This window comes from Melopsittacus undulatus, chromosome 3 (assembly GCF_012275295.1).
Source record: "Melopsittacus undulatus isolate bMelUnd1 chromosome 3, bMelUnd1.mat.Z, whole genome shotgun sequence".
In the NCBI taxonomy this organism is placed as follows: domain Eukaryota; kingdom Metazoa; phylum Chordata; class Aves; order Psittaciformes; family Psittaculidae; genus Melopsittacus; species Melopsittacus undulatus.
This window is the reverse complement of record NC_047529.1, coordinates 69,514,006-69,532,418: the sequence shown is the minus strand read 5'-3', so window position 1 is coordinate 69,532,418 and position 18,413 is coordinate 69,514,006. Positions and strand designations below refer to the sequence as shown.

Genomic DNA, 18,413 nt, shown 5'->3' with positions numbered 1-18,413 from the left:
ATTCCCAACAACATGGTTAAGCCAATTAGATCAAATGCTACCAAATAACTTGGAAAACAAAGTACTTGCTAAGATTCATAGCAACAGAAGAAACTGAACTATCCATTCCTATTCAGGAAAGAATCTAAAATAAACAAAAATAAATCTGAACTTCTATAGAAACGTTTTTTTCTGAAACCAAATTTGCAAGATGCAAAAGCATTTGAGCAATCTGGTTGTCTACAGTTTAGTTTTATCACAAGCTTTAAAACTTAAAAATGGCCATCCCATGACAGATCCATCGAGTCTAATACCCTGAGAGTCCTGCTGTGTGCTTTTTGCTCTGATGAAGGCCAGAGGTACAAGTGATAAACACAGCAAAAGAAGGTCTTTATCTTTATTTTGGCCTGGTCAAGTTCCAGTCAGTGAAATTTTTAATATTTTGTAGAAAAATGTTGAAAAAGCATCAGATTAACAACTCATTTGGATTTACTGTAGTGGTATCTGATATAACACTGTAGATCAAACATCTGCTCTCAAAACTACATTTCCAGGGAAGAAATACAGACTATTTTTTGGAGGACAAATGTCACTGGAAATATTTTTTTTTATAGACAAAGACTCTTCCATGGAAAAATTACTATATTCTCTCCCAAACTTAGGATCAGAGTTCTTGAATTTATATGCATTGAAAGCATGCTAATTAGAAGCAACAACAGTTGAAAATATTTTTTCATAATTTAAAGTTGATATAACAATACCAATTTTGCACATTCTTAACAATCAGTAAGAAATGTGCCTTACAACTCAGTGGTAGCTTATAACAGTGAGCGGTCTACAGTACCTATCCCAAAGGTGACTTTGTTTCAGTTACACCCAAATATACCGTGATTTACAAACTACCTCAGATTTTCTGTAGTGGATCATTTTATAATAACAATTAAGAAAAATTATTTAAATCCTTAGGGTTTATGTGCATCAACATTTTTAAAGGTTTTTGCAACAGTGTCAGTGCCTAATTCTGACCTCATTAATGTCAGTAATTTTCATGTTAGTCAGCTGAAACAAAGTTAGATAGTTGCTAAGCATTTCAGAAAATCCTACCCTTTAGGGACAGGGATATCACAACTGGCCAGGGGTACTGTCCAAGAAGTTAGGATCTAGAAAACTGTGCTACTTGCTGATCAGACTTATCCATCTTTAATGTAACTGTTCTGATTTTCAGCTTAGATCCCTATGTGCTTCTGAATATGCATTATACAATTAATATGTCATACCATAAAATCAGAAACTAGAAAACATTTATGCCCAGTAAGACCAAAATACAAGGAAGTCAGACTAACCTCTAGTGTACATCCTTTGGTTAGGCCAACAAAGTCAGGACTGCTCAATATATTATATGGTGTCCTTGAAATTTCAATCTCTTTGAGACAACCTGTATATTTCTGTAAATTCACTTCAGGCCTAAAAAAAATGTTAGAAGCATAAGGTGTTTTCAAAAATAGAGTTTAGGGAGAACACAGTCAGGCAGACACACACACACATGCACTTTCAGATGTACAGATGCTTGATTATTTTTTTTTATACACACATACACTCACATGAATATATCCTGCCTTCTACCACCGATTAGCACATATCACACTCTTTGCATCACTCAGGGATGTAACAGAAGATTCCTCTCATCTCCTCTCCAGTTGACAACAGTCCTTTTTACCATTTTCTTTTCTTTTTTTTTAAAATTTTCTTTGTTTTGTAACGTAGTGCTGTCACATTTGGTGTTTAAACTGAGTTATGGAATAAGTAAGTAATTTTTCCCTAGGCAAAGCAGAAAGATGCAAACTAGGAAGGAATAACAATGAAAGACCTTAACTGGAAGACAGATGTTTCTTTCATCTTTTTGCATGCTAGATCCTAATGAAATAGGAACTTCAGCAGCATGCAAACATTTTGGATGAAGTCTTTGCCAAAGACTGAAAAAAAATTGATTTGACTTTTAAAAAATGTTTTAGGAATTCTTTATGTTCAGGTGGACTGGGATTTATTTTCTATGTATTTATATTACTAGTATTTTTCCTATGAAAACTGCTGCATGCATATTGCTTATGACACTGCAATACATTTGACTTTCTCAGGCAGTTAAAGAAAACAAAAGAACTGGGTTTGTCACAGAACCTAACTATCCATCCAAGACAGAAATATACTGCAGTACAATTGCAGAGTTCTATGGTTTGGCTCATCAGCTAGTTGACAGAAGAAATGAGAAAACCCCTGAAAGTAAGACTAGAGTTGGCATGCTTGAATGCAAATGTATGATTTCCCAGGCCTGTGAACACCAAAGTGAGATAGTAATTGATGGCGCCATCTGAACCAGGCTTGTGAGAGGAAAAGCCTTATAAAGTCACTTAAAAAAGAAAAAAAAAAGTTGCCATTCATACCATGGAGATATTATTAATTACAAAATAAAAATATTTTGCACAGATACTATTCAGCTGCATGTTGTGGTATTGAAAGCCATTCTTTGCATTACAGCCACCCTAGCAAGCATGGTGTGTAAGTTAAAGTAAGCATCTGGTTTACTAAAATAATCCATATTCTTCTTTACTTACAATCATGTACTTAGGGTCACCTTTCATTTTCAATTTTTTTTATTTTCTAGCTCTTCCTCAGTTCCTTTATAGACTCATCTTCCCAGCAGCTAAACAGTTATACCTTTGTCAGCAGTGCCCACACTCTCCTGTCTTTGCCATTCATGTTCCTACCCCCTTTTTGCCCTGCCCTCTTGCTGTCCCGTTACAAGCAGTTGCTGTTATAATCCTCAACCTGTATGAACTTTAGGTCCTTGCAAATATTGAACACTTTCTTGACGCTTTCTTAAGACTTCATTTTCCCCTTGTTCCCTTCCAAAACATACAAAATAAGGTCCAAGTTCACTCAGAACTGTCATAAATTCTTGGCCTTTTTTTTTTGGCCAAATTAGGACCAGTTTCAAGAGAACATAAGCAATGATTTTTGGAGCTTGGGAGGAAATAATCTTTCTCAGGATTGGAAAGTGGGGTTGCATGAAGCTGCATTTTTCAGTTGAAACCAGGAATTAAGCTGCAAAACACTACAAAACTGAATTTATATCTGAGCATATCAAAGTGAAAGTAATGGACACAAATAGTTGCAAACTTGAAAACAATCAGAAATCTACTCCCCTATTCCTGCCTCATTCTCCTGTTCTTAAACTCAGAAATAGCAAATTTCTTAAGTATCTGCACCTTGGTTTCCTACCATCAGTAACTGTTCCAGTGCCTCTGAGGTAGTCTTCCTTGCCTGACCCAGGACTACATCGCTATTGCAGCCTGGAGATCAGAACCAAACTTGGCAATACAGCTTGCCATAGTTTTGCTTAGGACACATATCGGTGTCATAAACAAACACAGCTCAAGTAAGCAGCTGTGCAAGCAAAACAGGAGTTGTTTGTGTAGGTGTGTGCACAGCATATAACATGGCAGCGTTAAGCACTTGGGAGCAGCTTTGCTTGTTGCAGCAGGAGCAAGTTCCTGAATTAACAGCCTTAGCATAACAGCTGGTATAAATACTGCCAACACGCTGCTTCTGCATTGCCACCTGTGCTCTCAAGCTGCACTTACTAGACACATGCAAGTCATGCAAGTAATCTGATTATTTTTACCTTGCTTTCATACTAGGGTGAGAGAGAAAGAAGAAAAAGAAAATTATATTAATTGTAGTGAATGATACTTATTAGGTTTAAATATTTCATAGTAAAGCAGATATACATCATCTACAAACAACACATAATAGATGGTGAGATTACATATACACCATCAGAATATAATAATTCACAAGGTTACTCTGCAGTTACCTTAAAATATAATATATCAGACAGTTTATGTAATTTGTTGCTATACTTGGTTGTTAGTAAAAGTAAACTATGTAAAGGAATTTGGCAGAAGTGACAAGACCTGATAATTACAAAGTCACAGGTACCTCAGTGTCTATTGTTTGCAGTAGCTTTCACTATTTTTGATTCTAATTTACTGTAACATTCATCTTGCCCCAACGACTGATGAATCATAGCTGTAGGCAAAATGGTTACTGCAGGTCCTAGTATCTGTTGTACACTGATTTTATAAGCAACCACAAAGGAATTGGAAGGTAATTACTCTAGACATTTTGTTATGCACTGGTGTGATTTTACAATTGCATAATATAGTGTTACATTTAATGAGTAAAATAGACCTTTTTATTGCTGGGTGATTTGACATCAGAGGTCAGCTATTAACCTAATAAATTAACAAGTATGTCCATTCTTTTAGCTGCCTGTGGACTAAGAACAGTTCCTTGTGCACTAACCAATTCAAGGCTGTCATTATGCCATGTAGCTAAAGTTGGCATAGATTAATGGGCTTCTTTCTGTGTTGCTCATCTGTTCATTGTAGCACAGAATGCTCTTGTTCTTTTCACTGCAAAGCTGCTGATTATTCACTGAAATCTTAAGTAAGTTTTTTGGTCTATTTAAAGCCATGTACAGACACTAAATTCAAGTAGCTGCAATCCCATTTCTTAAGTTTATTAAAGCTTGTTAAAGTTTAGAATTAATTTTATAAATTAATAATTAATACATTTACAATTAATATTATATATTATGCAACATTTTAAAAATAAACACTAGGAATACAGCATCAGAGAGATGGACTGCACTGTTACTGCTATTCCCACTGTATTTGTGTAATGTGAACTGTGCGAAATGGCAATATATAGGGTAAACTGGGAACTCACCATTCACTTACTGTAAGTGGACTTTACAAGTAAATACAGAGAATAAGATTACACTGCAGGAACATCCCCTTGCCAACAGTAATTGGTTTGAGCCACATTACCTTAGATTTCTCAAGGTTGGCAATCCTCCAAAATAGATTTTCTCATGCCCTTTTAAGTTGAGCCCAAAGTGGCTGCCTGTAGAAGTTGTTGCTATGGTCTCTTCTTCATTGGTGTCTATGTCTACAATTGATATGTTGGCTGGAAGACATTTGAGATTAGTTTCAAAATATCAGACATGAACAATGATGTCTTAAGAAAACAATAGAGAAATACTTGGCGGGTTAGCAGATGAGGGGAGAAGCAAAGAGGGTTGTGTATTGCAGTTGAAGTACTGGATTTCCAAACTGTCAATTATGGGCAGAGAAGAGACCTGCACTTCCCTCTGTTTCTGTAACAATCTGAAAAGCTATTCTGTATGCTCTATTTTTATCTATTCTCTAAACCTATTTCAATTCGGTATATTATTTATGTCAATGTAATTTGAAGCTAACACTTTGGGATAAAGTCAAGACAGAATAGATGATTTTACATTTAATTTGTGATTTCAGTCCAAAGGTTGTCACTTGAGCAGGATTTTTTAGTGCAAAAGTTTGTTAAGCATTGTCATTACACGCTTTAGAGACTGGTGATCAGTCACTCTAAAACATTTTCAGACACAAAGCAGTCAGTTGCTGTCACGTCTAATCTCAGTCTGGAGTCAGTGATGAACTACATGAAACCATTCTGTCTAAATCCTTGTTTCATCTATATTTTTAATGTATGGATTAATACAGAATACAAAGTTAAATGAGAGAGATAAAGACACAGTGAAAAATGCTGAGCTGCCCTCAAGGAAAAAAGGGATACTCTACCATAAGGACGGGAAGAAAGGGTTTCTTTCCACCATCTTTCCTTCTTGGTTTTTGTTTTTTTTTTTTTTTTTATTATTATTTTATTTTAATTGTCTATTAAATGCAAGAGATTTCTGATAAACTACACCACCCCATCCCCCCTACCTAAGAAATGAAATGAACCTTTCTTTTAACAAAAAAAGATCAGCCTGATTTCTGGTTTAGAGATGGAAGAGAGTGAGTTTGGAGATGAAAGATCTGTCAATCAAATCAGATTTCAAAGGGGAGGAGTGGCTAAAAGAGGTAATGTATAATTTTTGGAGAGGAAGGAGCAGTGGGAGTATGGGAGGAAGAGTCTTCTCTAATAGAAGCTCTCCCCACAGGTCAGTCTCTTGCAGCAGCAACTGACTAATAAATGCTTTAAAAGACAGAAGGGATGTTCAAAATCGGAAACCAAACTACCTTTTTCGAGAGTGACAGAGAACTGAATGAGGGATAGACTTTACTGTACCTTACTGTAAGCAGATTAATTTTCCTTTAATTTCTATGCTTGTATCTTTTTTATAAATACAGGATATGTTTGAATGGCATTTATAAATTACAATTATGTGACATTGTATTGACACCACAGGAACTCACCTTGCTTTTGAATTCTTGACAGGGTGAAAGATTTCCATTTGCCATCATTATGATTTTGGTTGCTGGTAACAGAAGCTGTACCTGAACCCAGATCATAGCTGACTTTTATATGTCCGCCACTGAGTTCTACACTCATGAAGTCCTTCTATTAATGAAAAGGATTAGACACACAATTATGATTCTTGTTCATTTTGATAAGAGGTATATGACATTAAATAAACACTTTATTTTCCTGGGTAACAACAGAAAACTTTTTTCAAGCTTAAAAAAAATCTACTTATGCATTTACTGCTCAGGACTGTAATGTACAGAAGTCTGCTGCCATTTTTTTTTTTTCCCCTTTACTTCTCGTTTGGATTGCTAACTTAGAATTCTGCTAACAACTTAGCTGGAGTTTTGATGGCATGTCTGTACTTTTGTTTTCTTAGATTGAAGACAGAAATGCACATTATGATTACCTGAAACTAAAACTAACCTTTAAGAACATGTCTGTACTACAGCTAGTGCATCTACTACAAGCCTTAGCTAGATTTAAACTTGCAAGGCAGAAACAAGAATAGTAAAAATGGTAAAATGGGCTTGTTTTACTAGGGTTTACGGAGAGTAATCTTTACTGGTGGAACAACAGAGAGCTATGAACTGTTGTTCTCATCAACCACTGACACCACCATCATGGCAGTGACTGGAGGTGGCTGACTGGAGACATGGTATAAGCTGCAGTATCTACAGAGAAAGGACAGACAGGATACAAAAAGCAAAGACAGGGAACTGGATAGCATGACAGGCATTAGGTAAGTAATGGTGGAACTATGACCCAGGACATGAATGCATCAGAGAAATTTCAAGTTTAATTATGATTTTGCTCATGGCCATTTCCACCTGTGCTCAGATCTAGGAAGAATGAAAATATCTTACTACGTGCTGAATACTTATGTAAAACTGTGATAATAATAGCATGTATATGAACAAAAATTTATGTTAAGAAGAAAAAAGTGAAATTTAACAAATTCAGTGATCTGGATGTTTATGCATGTCTGTCCATGCATCACTAGAAAGAGCATCCTCTAAGTTTTTATACAGTGGGGCAATATCTCATGAGAATAAAGGGTTATTAGGGACCAGTTGCCTTCCAGCTCCTGGTGTTTTCAAGAAATTCAAGTAAATAATTTCTTCTAGAAAATGACATAAATTAACAGTAATTATACAAAATCATTAAAATAATTACATTAATTATACTTTCAATAGTCAATTATAAAAGTTAATTAGAAAAGCTATGTAAGTACTTCATTATCAAAACGTTATCTTTTACTATAGTCAGTCAGGAGGAGCATCCTTCTCCTTGATAATTTCATCAGCTCTCATATTTTTTTCCCAAAATATAGGAATCTGAAATAAGATTGATTTGCACAAATACAGTTTTTGTAAAATACTGAGTGCTTGGTAAATCTCCAAGACATCAGTGAGAACTGCTGTACGTAATTTCTGGCTCATATCAAATGCTTAATGAAAGGGCTCTGTTCCCAGTCAGGTGTGCAAATCAATATGGATCAGGGATACTGAAGCTGAGTTACTCTTGATTCATGTGAGGATCTGGCCAGATGTCTTTATAAATAACTTCTCCTTGTTATCTACACACATTTGATGGTGTACATGAATAAAAACCTTGAACAGCTTTATAACCAATGTTTCTATTCTCAATTTTAGCTGTAAAAGGGGCCATTTTTCGACCTTACGAAAACATCATCACCATCACATCCTGTTTGTTTCACCATTCAGTTCCCTTTTAATGCCCTTTACATTAACCACAAACTTTTTCTTTATATCAGTAGGATTTCTTAGACTTGTCTCTTCCCATATTTGTTCTGTCCTCACACCATGATATTTTAACCTATGAACATACAACCACAACTGACAATGTTTGCATGGGTAAACATTTTTGATGAATGAAAAGTAATAATTTCAGAAAAGATGGAGTTCCTGTCAGTCTAACATAATGCTCCCTCGTCAGTAAACACTAGGTGGTCAACTTCCACACATTTGTCTTCATTTGGACAGCAGAGAAGCATCATACCAGGTGACATTGTACCAGGACAGCATTACACTGAATTCCCGTTTGTCTTCATAATACATTTAATTCAGCTGCTGCAAAGATGTCATGAAACCTGTAAGGAGTGTGGAAGTTAGCTAGTTGTTCTTACCAAGTCATCAGTAGCAAGATACATCAGCAGGGCATTTGATGAGAAGGTCCTGAATTTGAACATGACTGTGGAAATATTGGGGTTCCAGCGGGTCGGGCGGCTCACCATGGCATAGCTGTCACCATCGAACTGGACTGTCCCTTCACCGTCTGCCACCTGAGGGCTGAGAAGAGGCAATTTCAACCATTTTCCTTTGCCATATGAAGTTAAGAGAAAAAGAAGTGAGGGGCTAGGGGAGTGAAAGAATACCTCTCTGTAAGTGTAAGGTCAGCTTACCAGCTGTCCGACAGAAAAGGACATCTGGGAGGGAGATGGAGGAGGACTATGTTGTATATATTTCATTGTTTGTAATGACTCATTTTGCATAAAATAGCATTATGTACTCTTTCATCTTGTAATAAGTATTGGCTTTTTTATTGTCAGTTATTTTATAACTTCTGCAGGATCCCAGACTAAAAGCCCTGGAAAATGTAAGTCTCTATCTACCCACAAATTACAAATGTCACAAGAGCAGAAGCATCACTGCTTCTACAGTTTTTGGCATTGCTGTCATTATAAAACAAAAAAGATCGCTTTGTTTGACGATTTTTATGATAAGACTCTGTCCATTTTTGTCACACAGATCTGATAGCTGAAAGACAGTAATCTTCTAATTTAATCACAAACATAACTGAATTTGAACAGAGGACCTACAGGTGTAATATTGGCCAGGAATATGTTTCCCATTTATCTTCATGCAACATATGAGTATTTTGAATGTAGTCCTCTCACCTTCCATATCTACATTTAATAGTGAAGTTTTTCAATTAGATTTTGCAGAAGAACAGGATTCCGGTACTGGAACAACTGAATGATGTAAGAGGAGATTTTGATACTGTTTTCTACAAATCTTAAATCTAGGGGTTTTTTTTTTGTTTATTTTGTTTTTCCTTTTTTTTGTTTTTGTTTAAATCTCTCTCTCCTGTATCCCCCACTCCAAGCAAGCAGATCTACACTACCACTGAGAAATGAGAAAATCCTTAAATTGCCACCTAAGCATTAAGGGCCTACAGATGTAGTCACGGAAATCCTCAGGCATTCCCAAAATTGTTCCAACTCACAACTGGAATTTCCATCACTTTCAAAGGGCTAAGCCTTAGCAGGCTGTCAAACTAGGCTGATAGTTTGAAAAGTTGCCTACTCTTAATTCCCATGACTGGGTCTACAATTTTTTTACCTAATGCAGAGTGAGCTCTATATCATATATTGATACTGCCAAATTCACTAAAAAACAGGAGCATGTAAGAGAACAGTTCTGCTTTCATGTAGTGGGTCACTGTGAAAGCTATAAACAAGGATGTGAGAGAGCCATTACCTATCTTCTTTACATGAAAATTTCCAGGACTATGCTGTAGTATCAGGTAGTGCCTCTGTAGAAGGACCCTTGACTTTTGAAGCTTTTGAAACAGTCAGTGCTTTACTTACCTGACAGCACATCCTTTGCAGTCACCTTCGATATCCCTGAAATTCCACAGTCCTATGGGCTTGCTGTCTAGAAAGGTTTCACCCATGCACCCTGTGAAGGTGGTGACTCTTACAGCATCTGACTTCTGTAACAGAAAACACAGACCTCTTAGCATTCAATTTGAAGGATCTACTGTGTCTGAAAGTATAACTGGTATGAAAATCACAAATACTGAAAGACACTTCTTATTTTAAATATCAAGAGTAATATTTAATCTGAAAAGCTCTTCTACATAGGAACTATGAGCAAAAATGTGAGCTAAACTTTCTCTCAGTTAAAACAGAAAACCTATTTATATTTGGACTCTAGGAAAGGCCTAGGCAGAATGACTCCTGGAGAACAAAGAGGTGCCCTGGCTTCCATGTCATTATCAGCTTTCATGGCTATAGAGAGAGCTGTCCACTCCCACTTGTTCAAGGTGTATCTGGGTTTTAACTTAAGACTTCATAGGAAGGACTATGAGGATTCCTTCCCACAATACAATAAGCAAAGTATTTCTACTGTACTTAACACTTAAAAACCAGGAAATTGAGCAGATAATCTAGGCTAAAAGACCAACTTTGAACTTAACTGGCTAACCCTGGAAAGTTCATGCTGACCTTTGGATGCAGAAAAAAAGTGCAGATGGCAAAACAATTAAAATTCATATCCCATCAAAACTCATTAAGCTAGGGTCATGCACATGGGGTAGTGCTCATTAGATCATAACATGGTACCATCATCAAGGTAGTAATATTTGACAGTACACAGAGTACTCATCTCAAAATTACCCTTCTAAAAATACCTAGTTTAATTTAAATTTCACTTCATCAATATGAGCTGATTAAAAATCTATACACTTAGCTATTTGAGATAGACAAACACCTGCTGTTTTCCATACAGCAATTACAAATATTAAGATCTTGCAAGAGAACATGGAGAAGTGCAACTTGAAAATATTCAAGGAAAAGGATGACTCAAAAGACTTAATGCACCACTGATATTTGGTAATTGGGAAGGTTTTAATTAGCAACGAGTATGAACTTAATGTCACTTCTGAGAAATTCATGACATCTAAGTACCATAGTCTTCTACTCAAGTCAGATGAAAGATGTATTTAAAAACTGAAAATGAGCCTTATTTTGAATATATGACAAAGATGCATGCAAAAAGGGATGTGGTCAAAATCTGAGTGGTACCATCTTTCACTGGAGCAGTAGGCACCAGCTTTGGGGCCTGGTTACTCTGAGCACATATGATCTCTCTTCACACTTTTGTCTCACTTTTTCTACATTAAACTGTAATACTAAGAGCTCTTAACATTAGAATATTTATAACACTTAAACCTAGAGATGACGTCAAGTAAAACACTCATTTTTATTAGTCTAATGTGACAGCTTTGCTCTGCAGAAATTAGGACTAGGCACAAGACTACTTTACGCTGTGGCACAGAACAGCTCTTGCTGAATTTTTTTATCATCTTTGATTCTCTGGATTCTTAATGTAAACACAATAATTTTTTTTGAAAGTAGAATTATGATGAAAACTCTGGTCTGGAAGGTTTGATGTTCTAGAGTTGTATACATATAAATGGTGTTACTCTTTCACTACTTGCCCCAGCTGCCATCTCATAATACAAAAGTGAAATCTAAAATAAAATTAAAGTAAGGTTTGGGTTTAGGCTGGCATTTGAGGTTGAAGGCTCATGACTTTTTTGAGGCATCACCCAAAGACAATAAGCTAAAACCTACCTGACCGCACATTTTCTAGGGTCTTAACTGAGTCAACAAAATTTAAATATTATATAAATCAGCTTCACAGGTGCCTTTCCAAATGCAGAACAATAAAATTACTTGTTTAATCATAAACTCTGGCACTTGTGATTGTTACATGAGCCAGTCTGTGTTCCCAAGCCTGCAGTCCGACTCTGACAATTTAGCATTTTAGTGAGGTGGGCAGATGCACAGATGCCCAATGGCCTCTATGGACTCATTTTATTTGGTCCTTTGGTTATTGCAGCTGCACAGCACTGCAGTCACTGAACAATCCTGATTCAGCTGAGTGTTTATTCCACTATGTGAGTTATTACAGTAAGTAAATAACAGGATATAATGTCAATGCATTTAAATTTGATATGGGTGAAAAAAAACAGTAGAAATTAAATTTTATCTATTTAGCAAAATCCCAAGAATAAACGAAAGCTAAGAAGCCTTGGGTGATATGGTTTAGTGTGAGGTGTCCCTGCCCATGGGAGGGGGGTTGGAACTAGATGATCTTAGATGATCTCTAACAATTCTATGATTCTATGACTCTAAATAAATTAGGTGTAGATAAAACACTTCTTCCTGATTTATTTCCATTCCCTTTGAAAAAGGGGATCAAAGGAACAGAATGAAGAAAGCCAATGAGGCCATTTTGTTTCTGTGTCACTAATCTCTGTAGTAAAGATCAACTTTAACCAACTGATGATTCATTTATTTTAGAAATATATTTTGAAGTTTTTTGTTTAGCGCTAATGGAAGAAAGCAAATACCTTTAGTTGCCTCTAGATAGAAAGCAGGAAGGTAAAGAATAAACCAGAACCTCTGTTTGATGCTTTAAGAAAGTAGAAAAGCTAAAAGAAAAGCTGTTTTTCCTAGTATGTAATCCACGGGACTTGATGAAATCCAGCTGCAGGTCCTGAAGGAGCTGGCAAATTAAGTTGCTAAGCCACTGGCCATCATATTTGAAAAATCACGGCAGTCAGGTGATTTCCCATGACTGGAAAAAGGGAAATATAACCCCCATTTTCAAGAAAGAGAAAATGGATGACCTGGGGAATTACAGACCAGTCAGTCTCACCTCTGTGCCTGGAAAAATCTTGGAGTAGACTCTCCTGGAAAGCACGCTAAGGCACATGAAAAACAACAAGGTGCTTGGTGACAGCCAGCATGGCTACACTAAGGGGAAATCCTGCCTGACCAATTTGGTGGCCTTCTATGATGGGGCTATGGAACTGATGGACAGGGGCGGAGCAGTTGATGTCATCTACCTGGACTTGTGCAAAGCATTCAACACTGTTCCACATGACATCCTTGTCTCTAAATTGGAGAGACATCAGTCTGATGAGGTGGACCACCTCGTGCATAAAGAACTGTCTGGATGGCCACACGCAAAGAGTTGTAGTCAATGGCTCAGTGTCTGGCTGGAGACCAGTAACGAGTGGTGTCCCTCTGGGATGGGTGTTGAGACCTGTCTTGTTCAGCATCTTTGTCAGTGACACGGACAGTGGGTTTGAGTGCACCCTCAGCAAATTTGCCAATAACACCAAGCTGTGTGGATCGGCTGATACACTGGAGGGAAGGAATGCCATCCAGAGGGACCTTGACATGCTTGTGAGGTGGGCTGATGCCAGCCTTATGAAGTTTAACCAAGCCAAGTGCAAGGTCCTACAGCTGGGTCGGAGCAATCCCAGGCACAGCTACAGGTTGGGCAGAGAAGAGATTCAGAGCAGCCCTGCGGAGAAGGACTTGGGGCTGTTGGTCAATGAGAAAATGAACATGAGCCAGCTTCAGTGTGCATTCGCAGCCCAGAAAGCCAACAATATCCTGGGCTGCATCAAAAGAAGCATGACCAACAGGTCGAGGGAGGTGATCCTGCCCCTCTACTCTGCTCTTGTGAGATCTCACTTGGAGTATTGTGTGCAGTTCTGGTGTCCTCAACATAAAAAGGACACGAAACTGTTGGAACAAGTCCAGAGGAGGGCCACGAGGATGACCTGCATGGAAACCTCATAGCAGCCTTCCAGTATCTGAAGGGGGTTTATAAGGATGCCAGATAGGGACTCTTCATTAGGGACTGTAATGACAGGACAAGGGGTAATGGGTAAAACTTAAACAGGGGAAGTTTAGATTGGATATAAGGAAGAAGTTCTTTACTGTGAAGGTGAGGCACTGGAATGGGTTGCCCAAGGAAGCTGTGAATGCTTCATCACTGGCGGTGTTCAAGGCCAGGCTGGACAGAGACTTGGGTGGCAGGATTTAGTATGAGGTGTCCCTGCCCGTGGCAGGGGGTTGGAGCTTGATGATTTTAAGGTCCTTCCAACCCTGACTATTCTATGGGTCTATGATTCTAAGAGGAAATGGTTTCAAGTTGTGCCAGGTTTTGATTAGATATTAGGAAAAATTTCTTCATGGAAAGGGTTGTCCAGCATTGGAACAGGCTCCCCAGGGAAGTGGTTGAATGACCATCCCTGGAACTATTGAAAATGTGTGTAAATATGGCACTTAGGGATGTGATTTAGTGGTGGCCTTGACAGTGCTAGGTTAATGGCTGGGTATCAATGATCTTAAAGGTCTTTTCCAACCTAAATGATTGTATGACTGTATTGTATGAATATAGGCTGACTTGCAATTTCCTAGCCCAAAATCTCATGAAACTATTTCCTTTTCCTCTGAATGGTTTTCAAAGCCAGATATCTCAGTTAAGTTAGCTGGTAGGTGTGCAAGTCTGCTCTGGATTGCTTTCCTGTGTGTGCAGAAGCCATGATCAAGTTCTAAAATGAAGTTACCTGACAGTGCTCCAAAACAAATGGATATCTTTGAAGCTAAAGCTGGTATTCAACACACTGATTTCAAGCAAATGGAATCTATATTTTCTATTCTTGTTGTATCCCCTGATTTTGTCTTTAATTCACCCAAAATATGCGCCTGTGTTCTTCTATATAAGAAAGGAATATGTCTATCCAAGTATTCCCAAGTCAGAAAGCTGAACTTTCTAAAAACTAGGAAGTTGGACCATAAAATCAAATTAGGAATTAGTTGTTTGGGGTACATGCTGCGTCAATACAGTCAGCCACCAGGCTTGTGATTAGAAGTTAACAGCATGGACTGAAAAACTTCTGGTCTGTGTACCTACCTATCTAGGCAAATCCCAATAGTGTTTGAAGAGTGCACACACACTATTTGCTACCAAAGCACTTACTACAACGATGCCAGCATACTAAGGTTTACTATTTCTACTGTAAGCAACAACAAAAATTGTTCACATAAACAGCCAGTTAATACAATAGTACCAGACAAGACATTACCTTTATTTTTTCAGTTAAACCACCAACAAACAGCAGGGCATTAGCATCCACATCCAGAATGGTATATCCAGGTGGAGAGACTGCACTGAAAGTGGCTGGCACAATGCTGGATTTAGGACCATCCAGAGCTCTCACTGATATTGTGCCATTTTTCCCAGTCCTAGAGATTTTAACAAAATAATTTAAGCATACGGAGTCAGTAGTTAAAACAAACATAGGAAACATCAATTTAAGATGGTATCTTCTAATAGAGGCATCTATTACTGATTAGATTATGCTCCATTTTAATACAAATGAATAGATTCCCATGCCTGCATAAGTTAAAGACATGATCTCGGAACCAGTTTTTTTGTTACCTCAGTGTCCTTTTTGAACAATATTCACTATAAAACGAAGTGGAATTTTCACAGACAAAACCAAAGTAATGTATTTTTAAAGTTTTTTTTTTTGTGATGAAATTAGTGTTAAGTAATTGTTTCTTGATGTAACAAATTATTTGGGCAAGATTCCACACTACATTTCTGAATTTCATAAGGTTTGTTAAATTATACTTGAACTGAAATGATCATGTGATAATTCTTCAATTTCCTTTACTGTGATGCACAAGGCTTGCATTTTCTGCAGTGGAGCTCTCTGGCTGCTTATCAAACAAGCCTGAACCCTGTTGTGTTTAAGGATGTTACCTCATTGTCCACTGTAAATCATATCAAATATTGATGGTAACAACAACAATAGAATTTGGCATTTTTTAATGGCAGCAGTTTGTTTTCTACTCCTTATGTTATATTAGTATAATTACTTGCATGGAAAGATTTTGCAGGCATATTTTTACAATAGAAGGAACAGAATGTGCAGAGAGATGATTCCTCCTAATCTTGCAGGTATACTGAAGGATATTTCAGAGGAAATTCAAATAATTTTGATTGTTTTGCAATTCTTCTCTTAATATTATTTTAGCTTACAGTAGTATGGATAGTAACTTTCTATAGAAAGCTTATTAATTACCTAATAGAAGTAAACTACTAGGCATTTATAGTCAAATCATAAATTAGTATTTCATCTCAGAGAGATGGACCATTATCGACACACATAGCTTCTTATGTGGCCATAATAATGACCGGAGACACAAGCATGGGGTGTGACCCAAATCTTGTATGTTTCATAATGTGGTAGAGGAGTGACTGGGAGATAAGATAGGCAGAGGGAGATCACATACTGTGGATTTCTGGATAACTTTACAAATTGCTGCTTTATCTAATTTTTTTAATATGATGTTGGATTTCCCATGACCACTGCCATATTAATTTGGAAATACTTATCATCAAGTGTTATCTGGCAACCATAACCAGCAATGAAGCTCTCAGCATGGATACCAATATTAAATGGAACTTTCTAACTTACATGCTTGATACTGAATGCAGAAATACACCATTTTAAATAAACCTTACTTTATTTTTCCGTAACAGTTTACAAAGAATGTGTACCTATCAAGACCAACTACCTATCTTTTAGATTACATGCAGTATTTTGCTGACTACCCAATTAGATTTTTAAATTTATACAGTACTTTTGTAAATCATTAACATTAGACTTCAAAATACCATGCAGGAACGTCTGCTCCTTGACCCCTTGAGAACACAAAAAATATTCAGTGGAAAATATGGCTTAGAATAGCCACAGCAGTTTAAGACTGAATTCTTGCTGAGTTGAGCTGGATGTGTTTATGGTGAACTTGTGACTAAATCATCCTTTGTCCTCAAAGGAAAGCTGCTGCTTAAACTCTGTCATTAACAATTAAAACAATGGAAATAATTAAATCACACTTGGTTAAAATCACAAGTAATCAGGCCCTGCTCCTAACTGAGGCCTGCTGAATTCAAGTGACATTGTTTCATTGGTCTAGCAAGTCTCAAAAATATTGTCATCCATTTGAGTATTTCACTAAACAGACATTGTTTGCATGTTGCAAACCTGCTTTAAATCATTTTGTCTCATACTGTTATGCCACATTTTCCTTTTCTAATTGATACTTTGATTTCAGTCCTTGATGTCAATCACATTTGCCTCTGTAAGAAGGTTAAGTGACTCTCTATGTGACATTTGTTAAATTTGTGTACCACCAAAGTATAGGGAATTCCTATAGGAATACATAATTTTTACTTCAATACCATAACAAAAAATGTTCATGATAATCTCTGCATTTACAATAAAATTCAAAGTATTAGTGTGCTTTAAATAAGAACGTGGTGAACATTAAAAATGTCCGCAAAAAACAGATGCAGTAATAATCAATTTAGTCTTAATACACTGGAAACTTTGGTGCAAACATTAACTGAACTGAACATCTTTGATCATTACTCAACAGTCAACTTTGTTACATTTACATGTCATTCACTATGCTGAGTGACCTTGAGAATTTCACAACCTCTGTGACACTACAGCTCTTCTTTTTAAGGCCCTTTGGGATCCTTGACTAAGAACTGCTTTCAACGTTTAAACCTGCTGTAACATTATTGTGTGTCAATGCCCTTCACCACTGAAATCAATGGCAAGATTCATCAAGACCAGATTTTCATCCCATGTCCCCATTCTAAGTGAATGCCCTACTCCAGCTGTTCAGGAAGCTCTGTCAGGTTGCTGAAAAAGTTTGTGGCTAGAAGTGAGCAGAAATCTGGAGAAAAAAATGTGAGGGAATGAAATGAGTGAAACTCTCCAACAGCTTACTAAGGCAGAGGAGAGTTATCAAATGGACTAAAATGTTCAAAGTCGAAGATTCTTCTGTAGGTTATGTGATTTATGAAGTCTGCCATGAGAATGCAAAATCAGTCCCAAGCTCATCTTTACCCCACAGATCTAACTAATGTGTCTGCAACGTAATTCTCCTAAACAATGCTCTGTACTTCAGATTTGTGCAGCTGTAATTGTTCTAAACTGCTGATACAACAGTCTGTGCAAAACTAATGGCATGGACACCCTATACATCCAGAGCAACCAGCTTAATAGGCAATGTGTTTTTGTAGGTTGTGTGAATTTTTACACCATGTCCTGGCTCTATATTCTGCTGAAGCAGCTTTCTTGTAAATGAAAGTCTGGCATTATTGTGTTGTGAAGCTGTTTTTGTATGCGTAATATAAACTGGTAAAGATTTCAATAATTCATATAAGTACCCCAGTTTATTTTTTCCTAGCAAAATAAAGTTTCACTAAGCCAGCTTCTAGAGATGGTGCCATAATTTTATTTTAATTCTCTACTCTGAAAAGCTGATTTCTGTGATTTCACTATGTTATTTAAACTGGATGCCATTTTCTCCTCTGAGAGCTATGGAAGTAACTGGAATTAGAGTGCTTTGTTTTCTCTCTCCTTTCTCTCATTTTCTGTGTTATCAG

General features: G+C 37.0%; 1 protein-coding gene across 1 annotated transcript in view; it reads right to left on the bottom strand.

Annotated features, from left to right (window-relative positions):
- LAMA2 (laminin subunit alpha 2) overlaps positions 1-18,413 on the bottom strand; it is a 361,887-nt gene that overhangs the window by 25,250 nt on the left and 318,224 nt on the right. Inside the window, exons 47-53 of the mRNA XM_031054109.2 lie at positions 15,028-15,187; positions 9,941-10,065; positions 8,477-8,639; positions 6,279-6,423; positions 4,869-5,007; positions 3,659-3,670; positions 1,323-1,443 (exon numbers count right to left, since the gene is read on the bottom strand). Coding sequence (XP_030909969.2) covers positions 1,323-1,443; positions 3,659-3,670; positions 4,869-5,007; positions 6,279-6,423; positions 8,477-8,639; positions 9,941-10,065; positions 15,028-15,187 — 865 coding nt within the window. The remainder of the gene's footprint in view (positions 1-1,322; positions 1,444-3,658; positions 3,671-4,868; positions 5,008-6,278; positions 6,424-8,476; positions 8,640-9,940; positions 10,066-15,027; positions 15,188-18,413) is intronic.